We start from the raw sequence: 23,591 nt of genomic DNA on the forward strand, positions 1-23,591 counted from the left end.
CTGACAGGTTTGGTCATCATAATGACCAGATTACTGAGGCTTAAAAGCTCCAAAAGACAAAAACCAACTTGATTTTATTTCTGAGCATCCATCAGTTCCCAGCAGGAGATGCACCAGGGGCTGCAGTTATTACAGGACACAGGATCTTCAGAAGATGAAAATCCAAGAGGAGATGAGCTGAGATTTCCCCCATGGGCTGAGATGATTTTGTTGAGCAGGATTTGAAAGAGGGCAGCTCCAGAAGTGCCACTCACAGGAGAAACCAGCAAACACAGGGCCATTCATGTTAGGCTTTTGCCCTACATTTAAATCTCATTTAAAGCTACATTTGAATCAAGCTCAACCCACTAAAGCTGCTGGTGATCTTGGTCTGCCTTCACACAGATTTAAAACATGTTGTAATGCAAATTCCTAGGAAAAAACAGGTTTTAAGACAAGTATTTCAATATGAAACCCAAGTGACTTTAATATTTCCTTGCATTCAGACAATTTAACAATTCTCCCTTGTTAGTACAGACAAGGAAGAGTTTTTAAGTTTCAGAACAAAGAAATGAAATTACAGAGGACTAATCTTGCTGGTGTGCCCAGTGAGAGCCCTCACAAGTCCAAGTGTCCTCTTGTACCTCTTTATATTGATTTTCAGTGTAATTCCCCCCAGTATTTATTATTTCCACAAAAGGTTACATTATAAAGTCCAAACCGTATGCATAAAATTAAAAAAAAATCAAAGCACATTCCCAGATTTTCAGTTTTTCACAGAAATTATACATCCAGAAATTATACATCCAGGTAATAAACCAGATCAATGTGGTTATTTCAGAGTTTGATTGAAAAGAAAATAGATTTTTTTACCATTTATTTATCAACCTCCTGACCCACAGAAATCTCTGCAGCAAAAACCTTAAAGTATTTGGCAGGATTATGCATGAGTTTGCACACAGCTCCTCTTGGAAGAACCTGCAATTTAATATTCAGGATTCTCATTAACAAAAAAAGTCTTCTTACTAAACTGGAAAAGAGAAATCAAAAAATAGCTACTGAGAGACTTCCTGAATTACGAATCAGTAGTAATTACATTTTCAAAAAAGTTCAAGGCCCAGGGTATTTCCCACTGATGCCACACTCAGAGAATCCATCCCTCTCAACAGAAGGTGTGCTCTAGACAGTAACACTCAATTAACTCAGATCTCAATTAACTGAGGCTCAATTCACTGAGGTCAGACCTTCTACATCACATTAGTAATGAGGAGACCAAAGAAGTGAACAGATAACAGCAGCCTGGGAGTCACATCAAGGCATGGCCCAAAGATTGTTTATATCTTCCAAACTGAAGAATTTTTTAAAAATATTAAAAAATTGAAGAGCCCACTTTCTCTTCTTTGTGGAGCCCATTCTTGCTTCTCTGTGGAGCTCATTCCCTCTTGTTTGTGGAGCCCATTCTTGCTTCTTTGTGGAGTCCCTCTTCTCTTCTTTGCAGCCTGTCCCCATGGCATATGAAGTCAAACCATTTTCAGAATGCATCAAATTCAGGATGGTCCTTGAGCCACCCTTTGCAATATTTATGGAAAAGGAGCTGTGAAATCAAAATGTGTGACAGCTGTTCCCACAGCTGGGCAGTTCTGATTGCATGTGAGGTTCCAAGAGCTGCTTTCTCCTCTCTCCTTGCAGTTTCTGTCATGCAGAGCTGCTGTGCAGGGCACTCAGGGATGGTGCCCTGTCACCCTGGGGTCTGTCCCTGCAGGGCACTCAGGGATGTGGTGTGACAAAGGATCAAAAGGATGTGCACCAGAGGCTGTGACACAATCAGAGGAGCCCTGACAACTGTGAGAACAGAGATGTGTTAGAAAAGTGTAATTAATTTTCTCCTGTGTCCGTGAGGGACATTTGTGCATTGTTTTGTTTCAGAAGGGCACTCAGGGATGTGCTGTGACCTTGGGGTCTGTCCCTGCAGAGCTGCTGTGCAGGGCACTCAGGGATGGTGCCCTGTGACCCGGGGGTCTGTCCCTGCAGGGCCCTCAGGGATGTGGTGTCACCCCGGGGTCTGTCCCTGCAGGGCCCTCAGGGATGGTGCCCTGTCACCCCGGGGTCCCCGATGCCGTGCTGGGGGTCGCAGCTGAAGGAGATGGTGATGGCAAAGCGAGTGCCCCACTGCACCCTCTCCACCCGGTGCAGGTTCTCCGAGCCCGAGGTGAAGAACGACACCCGGCCTGCAAAGACAAACATTTAACCCTTCAGTGGAGTTTGCCAAAGCTGCAGCTCTCCCTCCACTGCTCTGCTGCTCTCCAGTGAGCTGGGAGCCCGGAGGTGATCACAGACAAACTGTGCAGCTCACACTGCACTCTGACAGCTTTTAACCCTTTCAAACATACATTAACCCTTCATGCTGAGCTTACACTGCAATCTGACAGCTTTTTACCCTTTAAAACATATTCATCCTTCATGCTATGAGTTCACACTGCACTCTGACAGCTTTTAACCCTTTCAAACATACATTAACTCTTCATGCTATGAGCTTACACTGCATTCTGACACCTTTTTACACTTTCAAATATACATTCATCCTTCATACCATGAGCTTCATACACTAACCCTTCATGCTATGAGTTTACACTGAATTCTGACAGCTTTTAACCCTTTCAAACATACATGAATCCTTCATCCTATGAGCTCACACTGCACTCTGACAGCTTTTAACCCTTCCAAATATACATTAATCCTTGGTGCCACAAAGCTGGACATGCAATCCTATCATCACAGTGGGTAATAATTAGCATTGATTCACAGAAGGCTCTGATCAATCTCTATCTTAATTAAGAAACCCATTACTTTTATAGACAGTTATGACACAGGTAGACTTGATTGGTGCTCCAATCAAATCACCAGTGGCTAATTAAGAAACCACCCTTTGGTACACAAATCTCCATAACACATTCTGCATGTTCACAACAACAGGTGCAGCAAGTTAGGGTAAGAATTGTTTCTCATTAGTTTTTCTGATCTTCTCATAGACTTTCTCAGGCAATGCCTGGGAAAGTTTTGTGTTTCTCTCTGTGGCCAGAGAGCCGCTGCCACAAAATCCTACCAAAGCTACTTTATAAAAGCCAAGAACATGGCAGCCAGTTCTTAGCTGCCTCAATTAAAACCAAAGAAGTGCAACTTTAGTGACTGTCAGCAAAGTGAACTGATCTCCTCTCTGCTCCCCTTCTAGTCCTGGCTCTGATTTTGAACCAAAGGAGGAGGAAGCACCACAAAGGTGGGAAAAAGCCTTCAGTGACAAAACCTCAGCAGGTTCCAAGCAGATGTCAGCACTGCACCAAGTGTTTGCTATCAGTTTCTGTGCCTGCTCTGATCACTCCCACTCAGGCAGGTCACAAAGTCACACATCAGCCATGCCCAAATTCACTTTCCTTAGAAAGAGCCACTCCATCCATGCATGGGCTTGGCAGTTCTTTTTTAGAGATAAAAGTGCTCAGGGGTGTGCCTGCCCCAAGCCTTGACCGTCACCACCCTGCATGGGGACACTGTGGGCCTCAGGTGGCACCAGGTGAGATGGAAATGCAGTGACTTTGATGCTGACAGCAGAGCACACTGCCATCCCCCTCAGTGAGACAGCAGAAGGGAGCCCTCTGCATTCCTCCATTAATAAACTCTTCTGAGAGTGTACAGGTTTGACGCTTGAGGTCCAGCAGGTAACTCTGAACTGATGTGGCTCTGTGGGACTGCTCCAGCTCTCCCAAGGAAGCCAAAATTTCTCACCTGCACAGCTCCCTCACCCCAACAGCATGAGGTTTTCCTGCTCAGGCTTTCTCTCCACTGTTCAAATTCCAGTTTGTTTGAAAGCTGAAGCCTGCCTGAAGTCTGCATAACAACAACATGAGCCATTCCAACCCTTACCCCACCTCCATGGCTGAAATGGGCACCAGGCACATCACTGGGTTTCTCTTCTAAAAGGATCCCAAAGATCCAGAAGTTGCTTTGTTTGCATCCTCCTGAGCAGCACCCAGGGGGGATTTGGACAAACCTGGACTGGCTTTATGGGGCTGGGTTTACCCACTAACCCCTGAGTCCCTTTCATGCTCAGCTGCAGCTCACACCTAATCCTCAGAGTGCATTCAGAGTCTTTCATAGCAATTTCATCCCTTCTGCACCTCAATAATGGGTGAAGCCAGACATGGAGAAAACAGATCCATCTGTGGGCACAGCTCATTCCCACCTCACTGTCCTGCTTTTCTGGATGAAAAACTAAATGAAGGCAACGTGCTCCTGTCCCACCAGTGCTGCAATGAACAGTGCTGCCCTCAAGGATTCCATACAAATCCCCTGTGTCACGACTTTTTTCCCCCTTTTAAACCATATTTCAACTTCATTAAAGTACATTATTATTATTGGTCCCTCAACTGCTCACCCAAAGCTTTGCCTTAAACTGACTTTCAAGCTGTTTTGTTTGATCTCTGACTAGAAGTAGTAGTAATTCACAGCTAAACAAGGTTCAGTGTGTTAAGCCAGTTAAATAGAATTTTTTTTTTTGGCTATACTGAATGTCTTTAAAGTTTTTTCTTTAATAAATATGTCTTCATGTATATGGTATCAGTGTGCTCCCATATGCATCAACTGGGGTCTCTGCGTAACTGAACAAGGCTATATAGTCAAAGATGCTTTTTCCTCACTTGGGAAGAATTTCTCTTAAACTTAATTCCTTTACAATATTTTTGAAGCAGAAGCACACTCTTTCCACAGTACATTATTTTTATCAGTACAAATGTCCAAAGAGAGGGTAGAGAATGTTAATTTACTAATTCCCATCTAATCTGTGCCCTGCTCTCCTCCATGGACACCAGGGAAGGGAGGCAAAGCAGGGCTGGGGGAATGGGAAGGGTCTCAGCCCCATGCACTGCCCATGGCTGGGGGCACTGGAACACTGTGGGGAAGGGAGCTGGGGGTGCTCAGCCTGGAGAAAAGGAGACTCAGGGCTGCCCCCATCACTCTCACAGCTCCTGAAAGGTGCCTGTGCTCAGCTGGGGCTGGGCTCTTTCTCCAGCAGCACTGACACAACCAGAGCACACAGCCTCGAGCTGTGCCAAGGGAAATACAGGTTGGAAATTAGGAAAAAAATGTTTTACAGAAAGGGTGATAAAGCTCTGGAATGGCTGCCCAGGGAGGTGGTGGAGTCACCATCCCTGGGTGTGTTTAACAAAGCCTGGATGTGGCACTGGGTGCCAGGGTTTGGGTGAGGGGTTGGGGCTGGGTTGGACTGTATGATCTTGAAGGTCTCTCCCAACCCAGTGATTCTGTGAATTCTGTGAAGCAACTCCTCTGTCTGGTGAAAGGGAAGCAAGAACAGTTTATTTGGCACCACAGATCTTTCATTTCATGCACTGACAGCTTCCACTCTCTGCCCAACATTTATCAGCTCTAAATGTTCCTCAGGAAAGAAGGAAAAGCTGCATCTCAGCTGCTGAGTGACAGCCAGACAGGAGCACTGCCAGGGAAAATGCACAACAGTTGTCTTCTCATCCTCTGCATCTGTTTAGGATTAATCACCAATTCATTCTCATGTAGAGAATCCAAGAAACCCCATCACAGCATTAGGCAAATAAACTGGTAATAATGTTTTCTGCAAGCACACAATAAAATTTATTTAAGTAAGTCAATTACTTATTTTAAAATGATGAATTGGGAGAATTTAAGTGCTTTAAGCAAATCCCACAAAAGGAATCTGGAGGACTGCAATAGATTCGCCGTTTCCTACCACTCTTTGCAATCACCTCACCAGTCCCTGGCACAATTTGTGGTGAGTTTTGCAAATCACTAAGAATTGCTGTCCTCTGCTTACTGCAGCTGCTAATGCTGCCTCCATTTGTTCCTCACCAGGACTGACAGCTACTTCTGTGGCTTTTTTAAAAATTATTCTCAGCTTTCAGCTGATATTGATTTAACTTCAAGATGTGCTGCAGTTTTTTACTGATTGGAGCAAAAGTGAAGCTGGAATTGGCAGATTATCATGATCTAGACTGAATCTGGAGGATGTGGATTGAATACAGAGGAAGATGAGATTGTTTGTATGGGATATTTGGGTTCCCAAATATCTTGTACCTTCAAATCAAATATTTTACACTTCCAGAAACACTGAGAATACACTAAGTTTGAGATTAAAGAGTCACACTGCACTCTCCAATGTACAGAATTCATTTTGCCCCACAAATTAGTTTCTCCCAGCAACACACATTAGTGATTGTGACCTTTCCTGCTGCCTTTGTATAATAAATTACTTGTATGAAGAACAAATTGCCTTGTAAGTTGAAAAGAAGTGCAGCAAAGCTGACCTTCAAACCAAGAAATGCACATGCAAATAAAGAACAGAGAGTCAGAACTGGGATTTCATTCCAACAGCAGCTTCATCTACACTTGATGATCAAGTGAAGTTTGGGACCTGCCTAACATTGTCAGACCCCAAATTCATAAAAGACTCTGCAAAATAATGAAATTTTAAAATATGAAATTTTATACACTGACAAGTTTAGCAGCAGAAGAAAGAATACCAATTTTGGGATTGAAAAAGGAAAGCCTTGATATTTGCCATTATTCTTATTCCTCCTTATATCCTGCAGATTGCTAAAACATGTCTCAGACCAGTAAGAAGAGTTAATATTGAAAGGGCTTCATTTTGAAAGGCTTCATTTTCAAAATGTTGCTCTGTTTCTTACAGTCTCTCAAACAGAGCCAATCCTGGTGCAAAGGGGTGGAAAAATCCCAGTATGACGATTTTGGAAACAGAATTTCCATGTATATTTTAAAGGAACAGATTCTACTTTAGATCTGTTTCTTTGTCACAAAAAAAAAATTCTTTTCAAAGTTGTATATCCCTTGGCATTAAGAATTTTCTTCCTCATGGTACAATGAGTTTCTCGTGGCAGAAGACAAATACTCACTTCTGAAGCCCATCAGAACACAAAAGACAAATACTCACTTCTGAAGCCCATCAGAACACAAGAAAGATGTGTTCCTTCATGCCACGTCTGGTTATGAATTAGCCAAAGGTCTGTACACTTGAACTGGTGCTGACTTGTTCATTTTTGTTAAAAAAAATAATCTGAAGAACCTCAATGTTAATAAATCACAAATCCTTCTTAAAGCTAATGTTTGCTAAGAACCAAACTAGGGGATGTTAAAGATCATCCTATAAATTAGAGAGTTGTTGAGTCAACTATGTGAGAGTCAGGACTTAGAGATTTCTTAGGTAATGTGCAAGTGATGTTCACTGAGGGAAGTGAAAAGCATTTTAATTTAGGCTCCACTGCTGGCAGAACAGTTCTCCCTGTGCCCTGCTGCCACCGATCCTCACCAGAGCAGTGCTGCAAATGCACCTGCAGCAGCAGTGGGACCTGCCCAGGCAGCATTTCAAACACAGGACATCCCACAATGCTTTAATTGCTTTTTCTTGGATTTCCAACTGCTGCTTTTCTGCTCTGCTGCATCACTAACAATGCCTTTCTGCTCCCCACTGACACTTGGACAAATTGCTGCTCACAGGAAAAGAAACCTGCTCATTTTGGCACTCAGGTCCCCAAAAACGCAGGCTAAGTGTGAGACAAGTAGCAGCTTTTAGGAGTGCAGTGGCATTAGCAATAGAGAAAAGTAAATTAGTTGTCAAGCATGAAAACTGAACCAGTGATTATGACAGTCATCCCTAGAAAAGCCTGGAGCTCCTAAAAGAGAAGCATGAGAGCTCATCAACATGTGGTTTTAAAAGTGGAGCTGGAGTGGCAAAAGAAGCACAAAGGATCAAAAGAAGCGTAAAACAAAACAAAGAAAAGCCAAAAAGACAGAAGGAGAGAAAAAACATTGCAGAGGAACATTATGAACATGAAAAATACATCAACTTGTTCCAGCAACAGAAAACAGCCTGGGGTCATTCCTTCAGAAAACACATTTTATCAGCAAGAGGAAAAATAAGTGCAAATGCCTTCACATTGTGCTTCAGCTCTCAAGCTTTTCTGCTTTGCTCACAGGATGTCAGTGGGGATTGTGCACCAGAGGCTGTGACACAATCAGAGGAGCCCTGACAACTGTGAGAACAGAGATGTGTTAGAAAAGTGTAATTAATTTTCTCCTGTGTCCATGAGGGACATTTGTGCTTTGTTTTGTTTCATTGCCCATACACCCCCTGGCAAAGGGACAGCCAAAAAGAAAATTCTGGATTTCATCAGCTTCCCCTTCTTCCCCCAAAACAACATCAAGAGCAAAGACTTTGCAGCAGAAAACCTGAAAATGGATAGATGGGGCTGAATGGAAGCAATTTCACAGTTACAGACTTTAGGAAATTAAGTCAGGGGCATGTTGGACACTGCAGCCAGGCTGAGACAGCTCTCCTCACACACCTAGAATTCAGTTGTGATTTCTACAGCTATAAAGATCTGGTAATCTTAGAATTGCATCTGAAAAATAGTTTAATGTGTTCCCTTTCAAAATACTGGCAGCAGCATTTTGCAAAAGATGAAGCTTTTAGTTTAGGGTTTACTTCCAACCATAAAAGACAAAATAATCAAACACACAGTTCTTGCTGGCAAACCCAGGTAATCTCAGAGTTAATCTAAAGCAGCATCACTGTGATCCAGAATTCAGAGAACGCCCATCCCAATCTGCAGGCAGCAATAATCTGAAGTCAGTTCTGCTTGGGGTAACAACTGTCAGCAGACAATTACTGAGGCTCTTTAAATGAGTAAATTTCCATCTTTTCTGTCTTGGAAAAAAAAGACAGAACACAGCAGGAATATAAAGTTGCCCATTTTTTCTTCTTCCCTGCAGCAGTGTGGCTGATCTTGCATTATGAAAGGTAACACTGCTGGAAGCTCAGCACTCACCTGCCAGACAGATCAGCTGAGGCTGAGCTCCTCTCTAAGCAGCCCCAGAGTAATTCTAGTTTCAAATTATCCACATATTAAAAAAATCTCAAACCAGCCTGAGAGGTTTTTTATTTATTTATAACTGACAGCCATCAGAAGGCTCATCCCTGTCAGACCTCCTGGAAGCAGGGATGGATTTATAGCCAAGTAATCCTGGTTCACCATGCTCCAGCAGAGCTGTGACAATCCATCACCTTCACACCCACCCTCAGCCACTACAGGGTATTTTAAGCCCCACCTTGAGTAGCAATGGAATTTCAGGCCAGTGTAAAATAAATTGCTTTAATTTGGATTTGCTGCAGTGACAGTGAGCTCTGCTCTTGCTGCACAGTTGTCAGATTAAACTCATTTTGACTCAGAGATGGGGCAGCTGAGAGGTGTTTTGAACCTTTTATTCCATTTTCAGTCTCATGAGAAGGGTGAGACAATACAGGTGTTATAATTCATGCTATCACAATCAGAAGCAAAATATTTCCTAATATACTATAAGTGTTTCTTGGCCTATCAGCTTTAGCTACACCATGCTGTGAATGTCTTAAAGCTAAGAATCTAAAATTATTACTATTATTACTATTTCCCACCTGCTAAGCTGTCAGAACTGGCCACCTCTTCTAAGCCCTACATCTTCCCAGGAAGTCACTTCTGGTGTTTTAACACCACACATTACAAACTGTGGCTGTATTTTAACCTGTTTTAATCTTCACTTTTGGTGTCATCAACCTGAACACAGCATGCTCCACTACCCCACGTTATTCCTCCTGCCCCAAACCCAGTCTCACAGCACCTGCCAGCCCAGAAAAGTCAATAAATGGCAGAAGCTGCAGCCAGCCTGGCTCGTACCTGCTCGGGGCTCCACTGTCTTGTTGGAATCTGCATCCATGAACACGAAACGTCCACCCCCGAAGTCTCTGGAGTAGTCAGAGAGATAGAGCAGAGAAGTGTAGTCAAAAGAGCCATAAGTCACCTGTGGGGGAAGCCAAAATCACCACAATTTACCAAATTCTTGATCCTATCTCTGCAGAGCATGGCTGATGGATCTGGTGGGTTTTGCTGATTCTCAGTTTTTTCATGTATTTAATAAAGAGGTCTTTGAAAACCAAGAATACCTTTTTCTAGGAATTATCTGTGTTTATTAGTCTGTTCTCTTGTAACACTGCAAGACTAGCATGTCATGTTTATTAATTCTATTGTTACAGTTTCCATCATTAGAGAAGTGATTGATTGATTGATTGATTTCCATCATTCAAGAGCAAAAAACAACAGTGTCAGAAGTGCACAGTATCAAAAAGACAGGATTTCTGCTATTCCAAGATAAAATTTCACCAGGAGGTTAATAAGCAGAAGAACAACCCTTGATTAATGATTTCCACCCATGATTAATCTTGGGTATAAAGTTTCTGGATACCTCACTGGTATTTTTTCACCACTATCACACAGGAGATTCACAGTAAATCAGAACTTCCAAGTAAATATAATTTGTTGAGGGAGCTTCTACTCTTTTTCATACAGGTTTTGTTTAAAACCTGCTGTATTTTCTGAGACCACCATTGGAGGGAGGAATGATGCATCTGACTCCATTGATATCAGAAGGCTAATTTATTATTTTATTATCTATATTAAATAAAAGAATACTATACTAAAAGAATACTATACTAAAGAATACAGAAAGGATACAGACACAAGGCTAAAAGATAATAATGAAAACTCATGACTCTCTCCAGAGAGTCTGACACAGCTTGGCCCTGACTGGCCAATAAATAAAAACAATTCACATGAAACCAGTGAAACAATCACCTGTGGGCAAACAATGTCCAAACCACATTCCAAAGCAGCAAAATACAGGAGAAGCAAATGAGATAATATTCTTTTCCTTTTTCTCTAAGGCTTCTCAAGAGAGATATCCTGGTGAAGGGATTTTTTTCAGAAAATATGATGGTGACAAAAACCCTTCAAACTGAACTTTGGAAGTCTCTGCTTCTTCTCAGCCTACAGACCAAACATCCCACTTGTAGATACAGCAAGGTGATTTTTTACTTCCTTTTAAAGCATTATTTTTGGTTGATATGTACACTGAGAAAATAAATACTACATACTAATACTGAGAGTGAAGCTATCTAAATATTTAACATTGACTTTAGCTGATTCTGGAAATATTTCCTTTCATATCTACATGTCACCAGCAATTTAAAAAAATACTTGAAATCAATGGCTGGGTTCTCCAATTTCTTTGTGTACCTCAACTCAAAAGTTCAGCATTACACTGTCAAGCAGTGAAATGTGCAGCACAGTAGTACTGTATAAATACACAGAATTTGCAGAGTGTTTTGACTGACCTGGTGACTGTCAGAGGTAGGTGCTACTTCCAAACTTAGAAGATTTCTAAATATTTTCAGTCATGTTTCAAGTTATACTCATTAGTGCCAGTTAAATTTTGGCTCAGGAGCAGTTGTACACATTTCTTCTGTAAGGGCAGGACCAGAGAGAACATAACAGCAGATGGAACAGGAAGACATTTCCATTCATACTCATGCTATTATTTTGACCATAAGGCCTCAGAGGAAAAAAGCCAAACCCCAAAAATGAGAGAAACATTACAGTGATCCCCTTTCTCTCCATGTTTTCCCAGACCCTGGTAGCAATACAAGGCAATAAATGGGAATTAACGAGCAAGTGCAGCACCTCAGAGCAGCCACTCTAGAGCCCTTCCCATGCAAATCAGCTTTGCAGAGCCATTTTCCATTTCACTGACCTGGTGATAAAAACTTCCAATCAATTTAAGGAGGGCTCCAGCCAGTGCAGAAGTTCATTCAACTCATAGCTCCAAATTTCATGCATTAGAACTGTTTTTATCAACTCTTCAGAGCAGCAGCAATCTCTGCTCCCCCAGCGCACTCTCCCTTCTCTCCAAGGTGGTTTTACCAATTCTAAACTTCTAAGAACTTCTAAGAACCAACCATTTTAGCTTAACCAAACACACCTGATTGCTAGAGATGACTAATTTGGGGAATGAAGTGTGCAAGAGAAAATGGCTTTGCTCTTCCTGTCCTTATTCGTTACTCACTCTCAGAAAGCAACCAGGCCTGAGAAATGCAACACTATGGAAAGCAGATACTAAATTAAACTCGGTTATTTATAATGCTAGAAGTCTCTCCATGTATATCAAATATATTTGTTACCCTGGCAATGATTTCCAGTACCAGACAGATTAATAATTGAACCAAAAGATCAAACTATATGAGAGAAGCCTGTCACTAAAAGCCACACAGCTCCAAATCAAATTTCTACAGCTCCTTGTAAACAACTCAAGAAAAAAAAATGCAGATAATTCCATTCAGCCTGCTATGTCAAATGGTTAGTGTGCTATTTTGAACACTCCTTATTCAAAAAGTCAAACACAGATAATATTTAATGGTAGATGCTCATAATGATATTTACATGACACTTCTTTAAAAGCTATTAATTATTATAAATAGAACTAATTGCCAGGATTAGCCAGCCCCATTTTGAAGTGGGTTTTTTTTGAGGGACACATTTCTATGCAACTCAACAGTAGTAGGATTATAGAAGAGGTCTACGGTTCCTGAGGAGATTTAGGACAGCATCCTCTGCTTTCCAGTGCAGAAGAAAATTCATATTTGCAATCAGCATTGGTCTAGCATGCAGAAAAAGAATCAAAACTTCTCTTTTCCTCTAAGGCTTCACCTAATTATTATTATCCAAAAAGTCAAACACAGATAATATTTAATGGTAGATGCTCATAATGAGCATATTTAAATAAATAAATAATAAATAATAGCCTTCTTTAAAGGCTATTTTATAAATAGAACTAATTGCCAGAATTAGCCAGTCCTATTTTGCAGTGGGTTTTTTTGAGGAACACATTTCTATGCAACTAAACAGTTGTAGGATCATGCAAGAGGTCTGCAGCTACTGAGGAGATTTAGGACAGCATCCTCTGCTTTCCAGTGCAGAAGAAAATTCACTTTTTGCAATCAGCACTGCAGAAAAAAAGTCAAAACTTCTCTTTTCCTCTAAGCCTTCCCCTAATTCTGTGTAGATAAGCCCCAGAACAACCTTGATAGCCCTCCCAGTGTGCTGTTTATTGCCAGTGTCTATTAGGCAATAAAAGAGCAAAGAGCACATCTCTGAATTGCAAGGGGCTCTAGGTGAGCTGAGGTGATGGCTTTGAGCAGAAATGACAATCAACCTCCTCAATTTTCAGAAATGATGCTGTCCCAGGGCAGAAATGGGATCTTTTGATGTGTTTTATTAAATGTAGGGGAAGAAAAGAAAGGTGAAAAGTCTGCTAGAAAAGACAGCAGCTGCTCTCAGTGCCAGAGAGGGCTGCAGGTACAGGGGAGGGTTGGGGACATGGAGAGCACATTGCAGGTGAGGAGAAATAATTAGAATAATTAGGTTTGGCTTGTTCACCTCAGAGAAATAAAGGCTGGAAAGAGATATGATTCCTACCCATAAATACATGGGGGTGGGAGGATGTAGAACTGGGAGAAAGAACACGAATAGCTACAAAGTGATCATGGACATGTTTAGGCCAAAAAAAACCAGAAGAAATTTTGGGAAATGTGCACTGAAGTGCTGGACTAGCTCTGATAGAAGAAATTCAAGGAAAACAAACCCAAAACCATCTTATGGCAGAGCCTGACATTTCTGTGAAGGATGGGAGGATCTGTGCCCAGGCAGGGGAGTGCACAAATCTCCAAATTCCACCAGAGAATGGTGCAAGGCTGCAGTGCTGACAGTGTGAAGTGTGCAACAGCAACCCCATTTTAAATCAGGTGTTTGACATTTGGAAGCCTCAGCTCCAAACAAATTCCATCCAAGATGAAACTCCACATCTTAAAACAACACTCTCTTCATTTGACTTAGAGGCTTATAAATTCAACAAGATTAAATGAGTCATTTGGGTGATTTCAGGGTTTCCATTCCTATGTAACCACAAACCAAGGAAATTTTAGGAGGGAAAAAAACAAAGCCTCAGATAAACACAATAAATCTGTACTACTCCATTATGCTGTTAAAAGTCTTCAGGGAGATTCAGATTGAGAAATCTAATTGCAATAGACTCAGCAACATCAGGGAAAAGGCAAGAGGGGTTTTTATATGCTCTAAGAAGCCACATCTTCTTAACAACAATGTCACTCTGAAACAGAAAATATAGTGAAATCTTTTTGCTGAGGCTCCATTTTACCTTTCTTCTGGAAGGAGGCAAGGAAAAAACTGTGATGTCTTCTAGGAATAACATTCACTGTTAAATCATGCACAAATTCCTGAAGTGATTTGTTCTGTTCCAAGGGGAAAGCATATATAATGATCCAAGACAAAAAGCATCCAACAAACTGGCAAGTTTTATTGATCTTTCTTCAACTTTCCAGCATTCACACTTGCTGTGGAGGCCACATAAGAACTCCACTACTCTTTGCTGGGAAGAACTTTTTACCTCAGATCAATAGAAATGTGGTTTTTTTCCTTGCTTTCAACTGCAGTGTGGAAGTGGAAAAGTTTGCTGGAGGAATGAAGTACAAACCAGGCTGACTGCACTGGAGGCAACCTGGGAAGCTGCACAACTTCATCCTAATTAATCTCCCTCAGACTATTTAAGATTATGAACAAGGAAACTGCCCCAACTGGGATAATTCTCTTCACAGACTCAGAATTATTGAGATTGTGTAAAAGATCTCCAAGACCACTGACTGCAACCACTGTCAGAAATCAGACAGCCCCATTATTCAGTACAGAACACCACTAAGGTCTAGATTATGCATTCCAAGTCTGGGAGAGCATTTTTCCTTCTTGTTTTGGTTTTTTTCTGAAGCTGGAGATGGGTTAGAAAAAGCCAAGACAAATCAATTGATGTATCTGCTCCCTGAACAGACAGCCTGCAAGATAAATAAAACATGGAGAAAAGAGAAGGATAAAACCAGGAAAACATTCAGCCTGCTGTCCATCATGTCCAGGCATTCTCAGGATGACAGGACAGAAAAGCAGCTCCCATAAATTCTCTTCATGTAAACTTATTTGCATGTAAATGATAAAATAACTTGTACATTACAGGAGATATTTAGGTGGGAACACTTAATTGAGAGCTTATCCAACCACCTTATTCATTTCCCAATGCAAAACACATGCAGAGAAGAATAAAGAGAATTCTGGCAAGCAGGGCTTGGGCAGACACAAATCTTATTATAGAATAAATCAGAGTCTGGAATTCTAAAATTGGCTGTTTTGGGGCTGAAATAAAAGAGTGGAGAAAATAGGTATAAGCTGTTGAAATATAGTGCTTTTCCCACCCTTGTGGCAAGTCAAATCTGATTCTCTGAAACTGTGGAAAAACTGTAAGAACCAATGAATTCACTGAACTTCACACAAGCAGAATCACGAGTTTCCTTCTTCCCAAGGATCTCCTGGAATTTGTTGGAACCCTGGATGCTGAGAATATTAAACTTTCTGTGCTGAAAGGCACAGACTCACAAGAGAACACTGCATTTGACCTGAGGCTGTGGAGAAGGCTCCCAAAATCAAGTGATTCTGGGGGTGTGTAGTTGGTTAGGAGTGTGTAATATCACAGGGTGGAAAAAATGTTTGGGATTTTAGAATATAGAAAAAATATAAAAAATAAAAAAATATAAATAAATATGAAGCAAGATGCAGGTTTTAGGGTGGAGACAGGTTGTTCTTTACCTTCTTCCTTCTTCTTCATAGGTTTGGGTGAGGTTTTTTAATTGGACAGGAAAGTCCTCATTGCAGGCTTCGAGTGATCAGTTAATTGGTTGAAAAAGAAAAGAATTTAGATGTTATTTCTTAATTAGATAGTTTAGTCTTAAAAGATCTTGTAACAAGAGGTAGTTAACCATTTTGTTCCTTGCTAATGAAGGACTGCAGAACTCACTGCTGTGGGACTGTAACACGGATAAGAATTAACAAACACCTGGGTCTGAATGTGAACTGTCATCTCAAGGGCCTTCAATCCTGACCCCAAGAGAAGCAGAAAAAGGGAGCAGAGAACCCACAGGAATTGAGCATGACATGATGGAATTTCTGTGAGCCCCACCAGCACAATTTGCTCCCTGTAGCCATTTCCTACCAACAGAAATCAAAACAATCTGGATTTCAAAACCATTCCTACCACCTCTGGTCCAGAGCCATTCCTATTCACTGGTTACATCACAGCTTTTCAAAGCTGAGGCACCCAAAACCTGGCAGATTCCACCCTGCAGGACTTTCTGCTTCCAAACATAACCTCTGTCATCACTACCACCACATTTTCTAAATTTAAGCTGCTTCTGCTCACATGAACAAGGACACAGGAACTCACACCAATGCTGTGACCAACAGAAGACACTTCCCTCAGACTGGCTTTTACCAGGAAACACTTTCAGGCAAGGAATATTTCTGTTTGATTTTTTCATATCTCAGGTCATAGGCTTCAAGGTACACTGCCCACTTAAAGACTTGAGCCCTAAGAAATAACTTGGATTTTGCTGGGATTATTTTATTTGGTTCCATTCTGGGTAATCCCTGACTCCAGAGTGACTCATTTATAAATCCTGAAGGCATGAAATGTGGGTATTGTGGAGATGGTTTTTTGTTTGTTTGGGTTGATTTTTTTTGGGTTGTGAGGGGTTTTTTTTCCTTTGATTCTTCCATTGTTGGTATTCTACTGTCCTGCACAGAATGCTTGAACTCAGTGAAACTCAGAAACAAACTCAATACCAAATCATTGAAGTCCATTGAGAAATGCCAAGTATTAAGCAATAAACCTAGAAATAAGACTGTGCAGTTAACAGGATCAAAACACCAAATTATTGAAAGAGGGTAACAGGTCCCACATCCCCACCGAAACACAAAAAGCTTCAATTCACATATAGCAGAAATACAAACATTAAACCTCTCTGAAGAGCCTTATATCAGTAACAACAGTGACCAACTGACCACTGTGAAACAGCTCCTTCTAGGTCTGGCTGAAAGAGCAATTCAGGTCATTGTAATCAATGTTTCTGACAAAAGAGATTCCTGACTAGTCACCCTCACAGTTTACTAATTCTAACAAAACTAAATTAGAGAAAATAAAAATGAATGGGATGTAATAGCCTGTGTTTCTTAAACTTACTTATCTCCCATTAGGTTCATCCCCTGAAGCACCAGTTTTCAAACCTGTTTGATGGATTGTTTAAATGCAAAATGATTTCAAGGTGATTTAATAATAATAATAACAGATATTTGCATCCCATGTCAGCCCCTCCTCACCTTGTCCACGTGTGGGTGCCAGTACTCATCATGTGTTGTCTTGGCCCCTGTGCTGTTCATCCTGGAGAAGAAGGTTGGCTTGGTCAGGTACAAGGCAGAAGAGCTGATCCCAAACACCTGAGCAATCCTCTGCTGAATCCTCTGCCTCACATCCCTGCAAAGAACACACAGGGTGTCAGTGCCACCTCCCTCCTGCTGCTCCTGTGCTCTTCATCACTCACTGCTTCTTCCTCAGCTCAGAAACATGGGAACACAGCCATGTCTGATTTTGCCTGAGGAGAGAAGAGAGAGAGGACAGAGAGAAAAGGGAGAGAGGAGAGAGAGAGGAGAGAGAGAGGAGAGAGAGAGGAGAGAGAGAGAGAAAAGAGAGAGAGAAAAAGAGAAAGAGAGAAAAGAGAAAAGAGAAAGAAAAGACAAAGAGAGAAAAGACAGAGAGAGAGAGAGAAAAGAGAAAGAAAAGACAAAGAGAGAAACAAAGAGAAAAGAGAGAGAGAAAAGGGATCTCCCCCAGGGATTTTGGTTGGGGTTTGTTTCTTTGGGGTTTTTTTTAATTATCAGAATATCAAGGGATACAAACTTTGTCTCCTGTGGCCTAGGTTTGAAAATTTCTGTTTTCCTGAGTAATTCCACACCTATCCCACTGTCTGTAAACTGCTGAAAACATTAAAGGCTTTCACAGAGATATTTTTAATCCAAAGCAGGTAAAAGTAAAGTTGTACCTTCATAAAAGGGTTGCCTCTGAAGAACCTTTAGTTACTTTTAAATCAACTGATGAAGTCCCTGGCACCATGAAATTCAGGGCTCTTGGTCAACATATGTATTGGTATTATTACCAGATTTTTTTAAATGAATGCAAAATGTCTTTCAAAATTACACAATTATAGTGTACAAACCAGATAATGTGAGAAAACCCATTTCTGAAGTTGTGCATGGAATTATATTAGTAGATTGGTATCTTCCACTACATTTCTCCACTTAGCATAACTTTCAAGAAGGTTTTCCTAGGTATTTCTCTAGGGAACTTAAATGGTGACTAAAAAGAAGTGGCAGAATTAAAACAAAACCCGTGGTGTGTTTCACAGTCTACAGGCTGTGAAAGTCATCTCTTAAAATCCACAAGTACTAAAAAATACTAAATATTCATTCTGTTCACACCTAGTCCCTCACAAGAAATAGAAATAACACACACAGATTTGATTTTTTAACCTGTCTCACTTTAGATTTTTAGGAGTCAATTCAAGCTATTTTACATGTGCAATATAAAAAGTATCAAATGAAGTCAGAGGGATTTTCAGGGATATATATGGCTGCAAGAGCTGAGGTTTCAAGAGCTGCAAAGTGGTGGAGTTTGCAAAAGGAAAGAACCCACAGCTCCTTCCTCTCATGCTGTGGGAGGCTGATCTTGCTGTCTGCCTTTTCCAAGGAGCAGGATGCAGGAAAGGCTCTCAGAAAGCATTAAATGCAATTATTCATTTTGTGAATGGAGAGCTTTGAACAAGGCAGCTGAAGAATTCACAGCCACAAACAGCAGAGCAGCTGATTCTGGCCCCTGCAGCAGCCAGGAATAAATCCCCTCCCAAGCAATCACAGTCTTGACATAACTGAATTCCTTCAGTTGTCCTGCTCTGCAAAGAGTCCTCCCTCTTCTTTCAGCATGATTCATTTTTCACTTTTAAAAGCTTTCTATTAAGGTTTGCTGTCTGCTGTTTATTAGGCTCTGTTAAAGCTTCTCTCCTCTTGGAGACTGATGTGCAATGCTTTGGGCACAATGTGTTTTACAAACACCAAACAGGATGCAAAGTCCCACTCAATATGCCAAATACAGCTTTGAAAAATAGAATAAGGTCACTTTTTAGCCTAGAAAAATTCTTCTGTACAGTCTGTTTTCTGCTGGCCAGGCCATTTCAACATTTATCAATATGACTGCAGGTTTTCATTCCACTCCCTACCCTGCTGCTCCAAACACAAACTAGTGGCAAAATACTTAAGGACAAAAGCATTGCCCTTCATGTCCAAACCAAGTGACGAGAGAAGCCAAATTTCAGCTCAGAAGAAAGGAATGAATGAGCCCAAAACTGGGAGAGCCACACTGACCCCTCAGCCTCTGTGACCCAGAAGCAGCAGGAGCCTCCCTTCCCTCACTGCTCTTGGCTCTTCACAACTCTTGGGACAGTTCTGGTGGATTATGGCTACAAAGAAAATATTTCTTCATGCTGGAGAAGCATTTATTTTCATAAGCACAGCAACTCTTGTCTCATTTATGCTGCTGAGGTGTACCCTGGCAGATGCAATAACAGAGCTATCAGGGGCAAGAAATGCCCAGAACAGCCTCCAGTCAACCAAATGAATGCTCCAAATTAATGCTCAGCACCAAATTCATGCTGCCCCCACATCTGTCAGCAGCAGCCCTTGTCCATTTGCACTGAGTCAATGGGAAATACCAACAGGCAGAGCAGAACTCCCTGAGAGGAGCACATGAGCACCAGATCCTGTACAAAAAGCTGTCACAGACATGTTTTATGAAAAATCCTTTCCTTTTTTTCCTCCTGAGAAGCTGAGAGGCCTCAGGAACAAAATGTACACAATGATTATCTGCTGCTGTGGAATGCAACAGGTGCATCTGTGATTGGTTTCTAATTGGTGCATTGTGGTTGTTCCTAATTAATGGCCAATCACAGTCAGCTTGCTCAGACTCTCTGGTCAGTCACAAGATTTTATTATCATTCCATTCCTTTATTATTCCTTGCTATCCTTCTGATGAAATCCTTTCTTCTATTGTTTAGTATAGTTTTAATATAATATATATCATAAAAAAATAAATCAAGCCTTCTGAAACATGGAGTCAACATTCTCATCTCTTCCCTCATCCTGAGACCCCTGTGAGCACCACCACAATCAGTCACTGTTTTGAGTTAGAGGAAGAAGAAATTTTTGGTGAGGAAGAAAATGTAAAATTTTTGATGAGGAAGACAATTTTAAAAAAAGGCAGTGAAGTATAGCTGGAAGCTCAAGGAACACACAACTTGAAAGAAAGGAAGTTTGCAGCTTGCAAAGCTGCCAGTTTAATGCAGCAGCAGCAGCACAAAGAGATGAAAGTGCCACTGAAAAGTTTCTGTGAGACACAGGCTCTGCCAGACCAACACAAAAAATGCAGTTAGGAGCAAAGTGTGACTGAGCCATGGTGACAGGAACACTCAGAGCTCAATGCACACAACTCCTGATGATCCCACCTGTCAGCACTGCCCGGGGAGCTGACAAAGCAAAGGGCTCCTCTAACAGCAATCACACACACAACACACACACAAAGCAAAGCCACAGCTCCTCCCTGCTCCTCCTGTCTCTGCCTTCATCAGCTGTCAGGTTTTGGGGATAAATCTTCTGATTGTGCTGTTTTCTGCTCAACTCACCCCTTCCAGCAAACACCCTGATTAAAGGTCTCCTTTCTGAATAAACATTTCATTTATTATGTGCAACAAGAGGGATTGCTGTAATGTGCTTGGCAGATGGTGGTTAAAGCATCAGCCTAGAAACCATAATTGAGTCTGAAGCAATGTAATTTTGACAGAGACAGCTCAGAAATCAGGCCCCTGGCTCAGGATGCCTTCTCAGTTTCCTTATTGTTGCAATCAGTAATACTTAGACATGAATTACATTCAGTTATTTCTCCCAAGAGTGTATTTTTAAAGTGACCTTGGTAGGGAAGGGGAAGTAATGATAAATGCTCCCAAAAATAGCATAAAATCATTCATTAAGGCCATAAAGTACTACAGTCCATGCTAAAGCACTGTCATTAATAGGAACAGAAGCATTTAATAATATATTTTGTATTAGCTTCACATCTAGAGACTGAAACATCCCCTATACTGGCATGAAACCCCAATGGAATATTGACATTCCCTAGCAGCTGTCTCATCTCACAGCATAAAGTTATAAAATTATTGAAAAATTGAATGCTTCTGTTCAGGTGAAACAGAAATTATCTAAAGTTCAATAATAATCAAGGAATCATCTAATTTTTGCAATATTGGGATCACAAGTAAAAACATTTTAAAGAAGTTCATCTACAAAGACAACGACATCTAAAAACAGCTGTTAAATAAAAATAAGCTTAAAGTGATTAATATTTTAATATTTTATCCATTAATTACTATTTTAATAAAACTAATAAACTCATTTGGCTACTCAACATTCCTTCCACCACTAGAGGGAGATCAGATTCCTTCACACAGGCAAAAAAAAAAAAGACCAAAAAAAAAAAGAGTTCAAATATTCAAATCAGGGACATTTTAAATTATAAGAAACCAACCTAAACGCATAACCAAAGAATTATTGTGTCTAGTCTTGTTACTAAACTCTGGCCACACACCTCCCCAGCCACATGGAACTCGTTAGCTTTGTTGTGTTTGTTAAGTGCATGAACAGGGCTGTAGGAAAGCTGGGAGCATCAGATGCCAGAGCTGCTCCATTATAGAGTTATTTCATCCTCTGGCTGCTTCTCCAGCCAGAACATGAATCATCTCAAGTCCTTCCACTTCCTGCTTTACCATTTTTAATGTTTTGCTACACTCTGCCTCAAAAAAAACCCCCAATTCTTGATGTAATACAAGCCCAGAATTGTGTCTTTCATCTCACACAACCCCTTGGATAATGTGTGAAAGAAGAGGAAATGAGGATTTTCCATCCCAAATCCCCACAGAACTCAGAGGAGCAGCTCTTCTTGCTGGGAGGGAGGGAAATGTGTGGTGCTGCCATCACCCTAAATACATTCACACCCTAGAACTGTCCTGACGTGGCTGATGTTGTTTATCAGTCACCAAAAATCCTTTTAGTTCTCTTCCTTGAGTCATTTAGTTCTCTAAATTACTAAGATATTACTATTTTGAGCTGCAAAATCCAGTGTATGAATGCAAAGGGCAATCCCCTCCCAGCCTGCATTCCACAAAAAACTCAAAACCATAAAAAGTTCTGGTTTGTGGCTCATTCAGCAGTTATTGGAAATCTTTACCTGTATAAGGCAAAATCCTCTTCTGTGAAGATGTCTTGAATTTTGTCCCCAAAGTACCTGAAAAGTTAAACAACAGGCTAAAAGAGGAGCTGCTGAATCATACTGAGCAATAACAAGAAAACTCCTCACCCTCAATCAAAAAGTGAGGACAAAACACACAAAAAAAAATCTTACAAATGCTTTTGAGCATGATGTCCAAAAAAGATCAAATGCTAAAAGATTAAAGGATTGAAATGCTGCAAATGGTAATGGCATTCCTCAGGCATTAAAAAAATCCCCTCCCACATCATGAAATAAGCACATGGACTCAAGTTTTTAATGGTTCAGGCTATTTGATTTCTTCCACTGCTGAATAAACTAAACTATAACTGTGAAATATACTATGATTAACCGGTGCAAGAACATAAAAATAAAGATAATGGCAGCTTTCAAAGTGCCCAGTTCAATAAAAGATCCTTTTTCATGCCAGGAAAGCTCTTTAAGTGGCCATGGAAACTGTGATGGATGCAGCCAAGCTCCATAATTTCTCCTCACTAATCCCAGCCCAGGGCTGGAGACACTGCAAGAGGCAGTGGGCAGGGAAGGGATGGGATGACAGCAGGCAGGAAGCCACAGCCTCATTTTACCTGTACAGATTAACAAAATGCTTCCCCAGGGAAAGAGCTCCAGAGTGCAAGTCCAGAATTGATGCCTGGAAAAGGAAACAAAGAAGGAAAAATGAGCATGAAAAGGTTTTAGCATTATTTAACTGTGACCTTTAATAACTGTCCCAAGTTGCCTCTCAATTTCCATAGCCTCCTAAGTAAAAGCAGCTTCCAGCTTTGGGTTCACAATACAACATTTATTTTACAACGAGAAACCTCCCTCAGATCCCTGAAGAGATTATTAAGGTATTATTTATTTTAAAAAAAGCACAGGACTGCAAATTCTGAGACTCAGATCTGACAGGGAATTGCCAGCTTCCCCCCATGGGCTCAGGGTAAATCACTCTGCTCCAGGATCCCTTCTTGAAGACATTTCCACATCCACACACATTTTCCAGTATTTGTGTGCTCTATAGCAGAACTAATATTTATCTTGCCCTGCATTTGTTATTAAAACTTCTCTTTCACCACGAGATCCTGTATACTTCTCATATTTAATACAAACATTAAAATGTCTCTTTAAAAGTACAATTAGAATTCCAAGGCTTTCTAGGACCAAACTTTCTTTTCCTCAATTTCTAAGCTGCTATAAAAGAAAATCACATAGTGAAAACGAAAATTCAATCCATTTCTTCATCCAATTCAAACCAAACTCTTCTGCTGAGCTCCCAACAAGCTACAGACATATTTCATGAAAAATCCTTTCTTTAGGATTTTTCCTCCTGAGAAGCTGGGAGGCCTCAGGAACAAAATGCAAACAATGATTATCTGCTG

The 23,591-nt window shown here is 40.9% G+C and overlaps 1 protein-coding gene across 1 annotated transcript in view; it reads right to left on the minus strand.

The window, feature by feature from the left end:
- Window positions 1-1,965: 1,965 nt before the first annotated feature.
- The window catches only part of OGFOD3 (2-oxoglutarate and iron dependent oxygenase domain containing 3), a 31,612-nt gene continuing 9,986 nt past the window's right edge, over window positions 1,966-23,591 (minus strand). The window contains exons 5-9 of the mRNA XM_054278936.1: window positions 22,800-22,864; window positions 22,174-22,230; window positions 17,169-17,322; window positions 9,744-9,867; window positions 1,966-2,207 (exon numbers count right to left, since the gene is read on the minus strand). Coding sequence (XP_054134911.1) covers window positions 2,059-2,207; window positions 9,744-9,867; window positions 17,169-17,322; window positions 22,174-22,230; window positions 22,800-22,864 — 549 coding nt within the window. The 3' untranslated portion in view covers window positions 1,966-2,058. The remainder of the gene's footprint in view (window positions 2,208-9,743; window positions 9,868-17,168; window positions 17,323-22,173; window positions 22,231-22,799; window positions 22,865-23,591) is intronic.

Source organism: Melozone crissalis, unplaced genomic scaffold (assembly GCF_028551555.1).
Source record: "Melozone crissalis strain CALT ecotype California unplaced genomic scaffold, PUWL_Pcris_2 ptg000026l_1, whole genome shotgun sequence".
NCBI classification, from domain to species: Eukaryota; Metazoa; Chordata; class Aves; order Passeriformes; family Passerellidae; genus Melozone; species Melozone crissalis.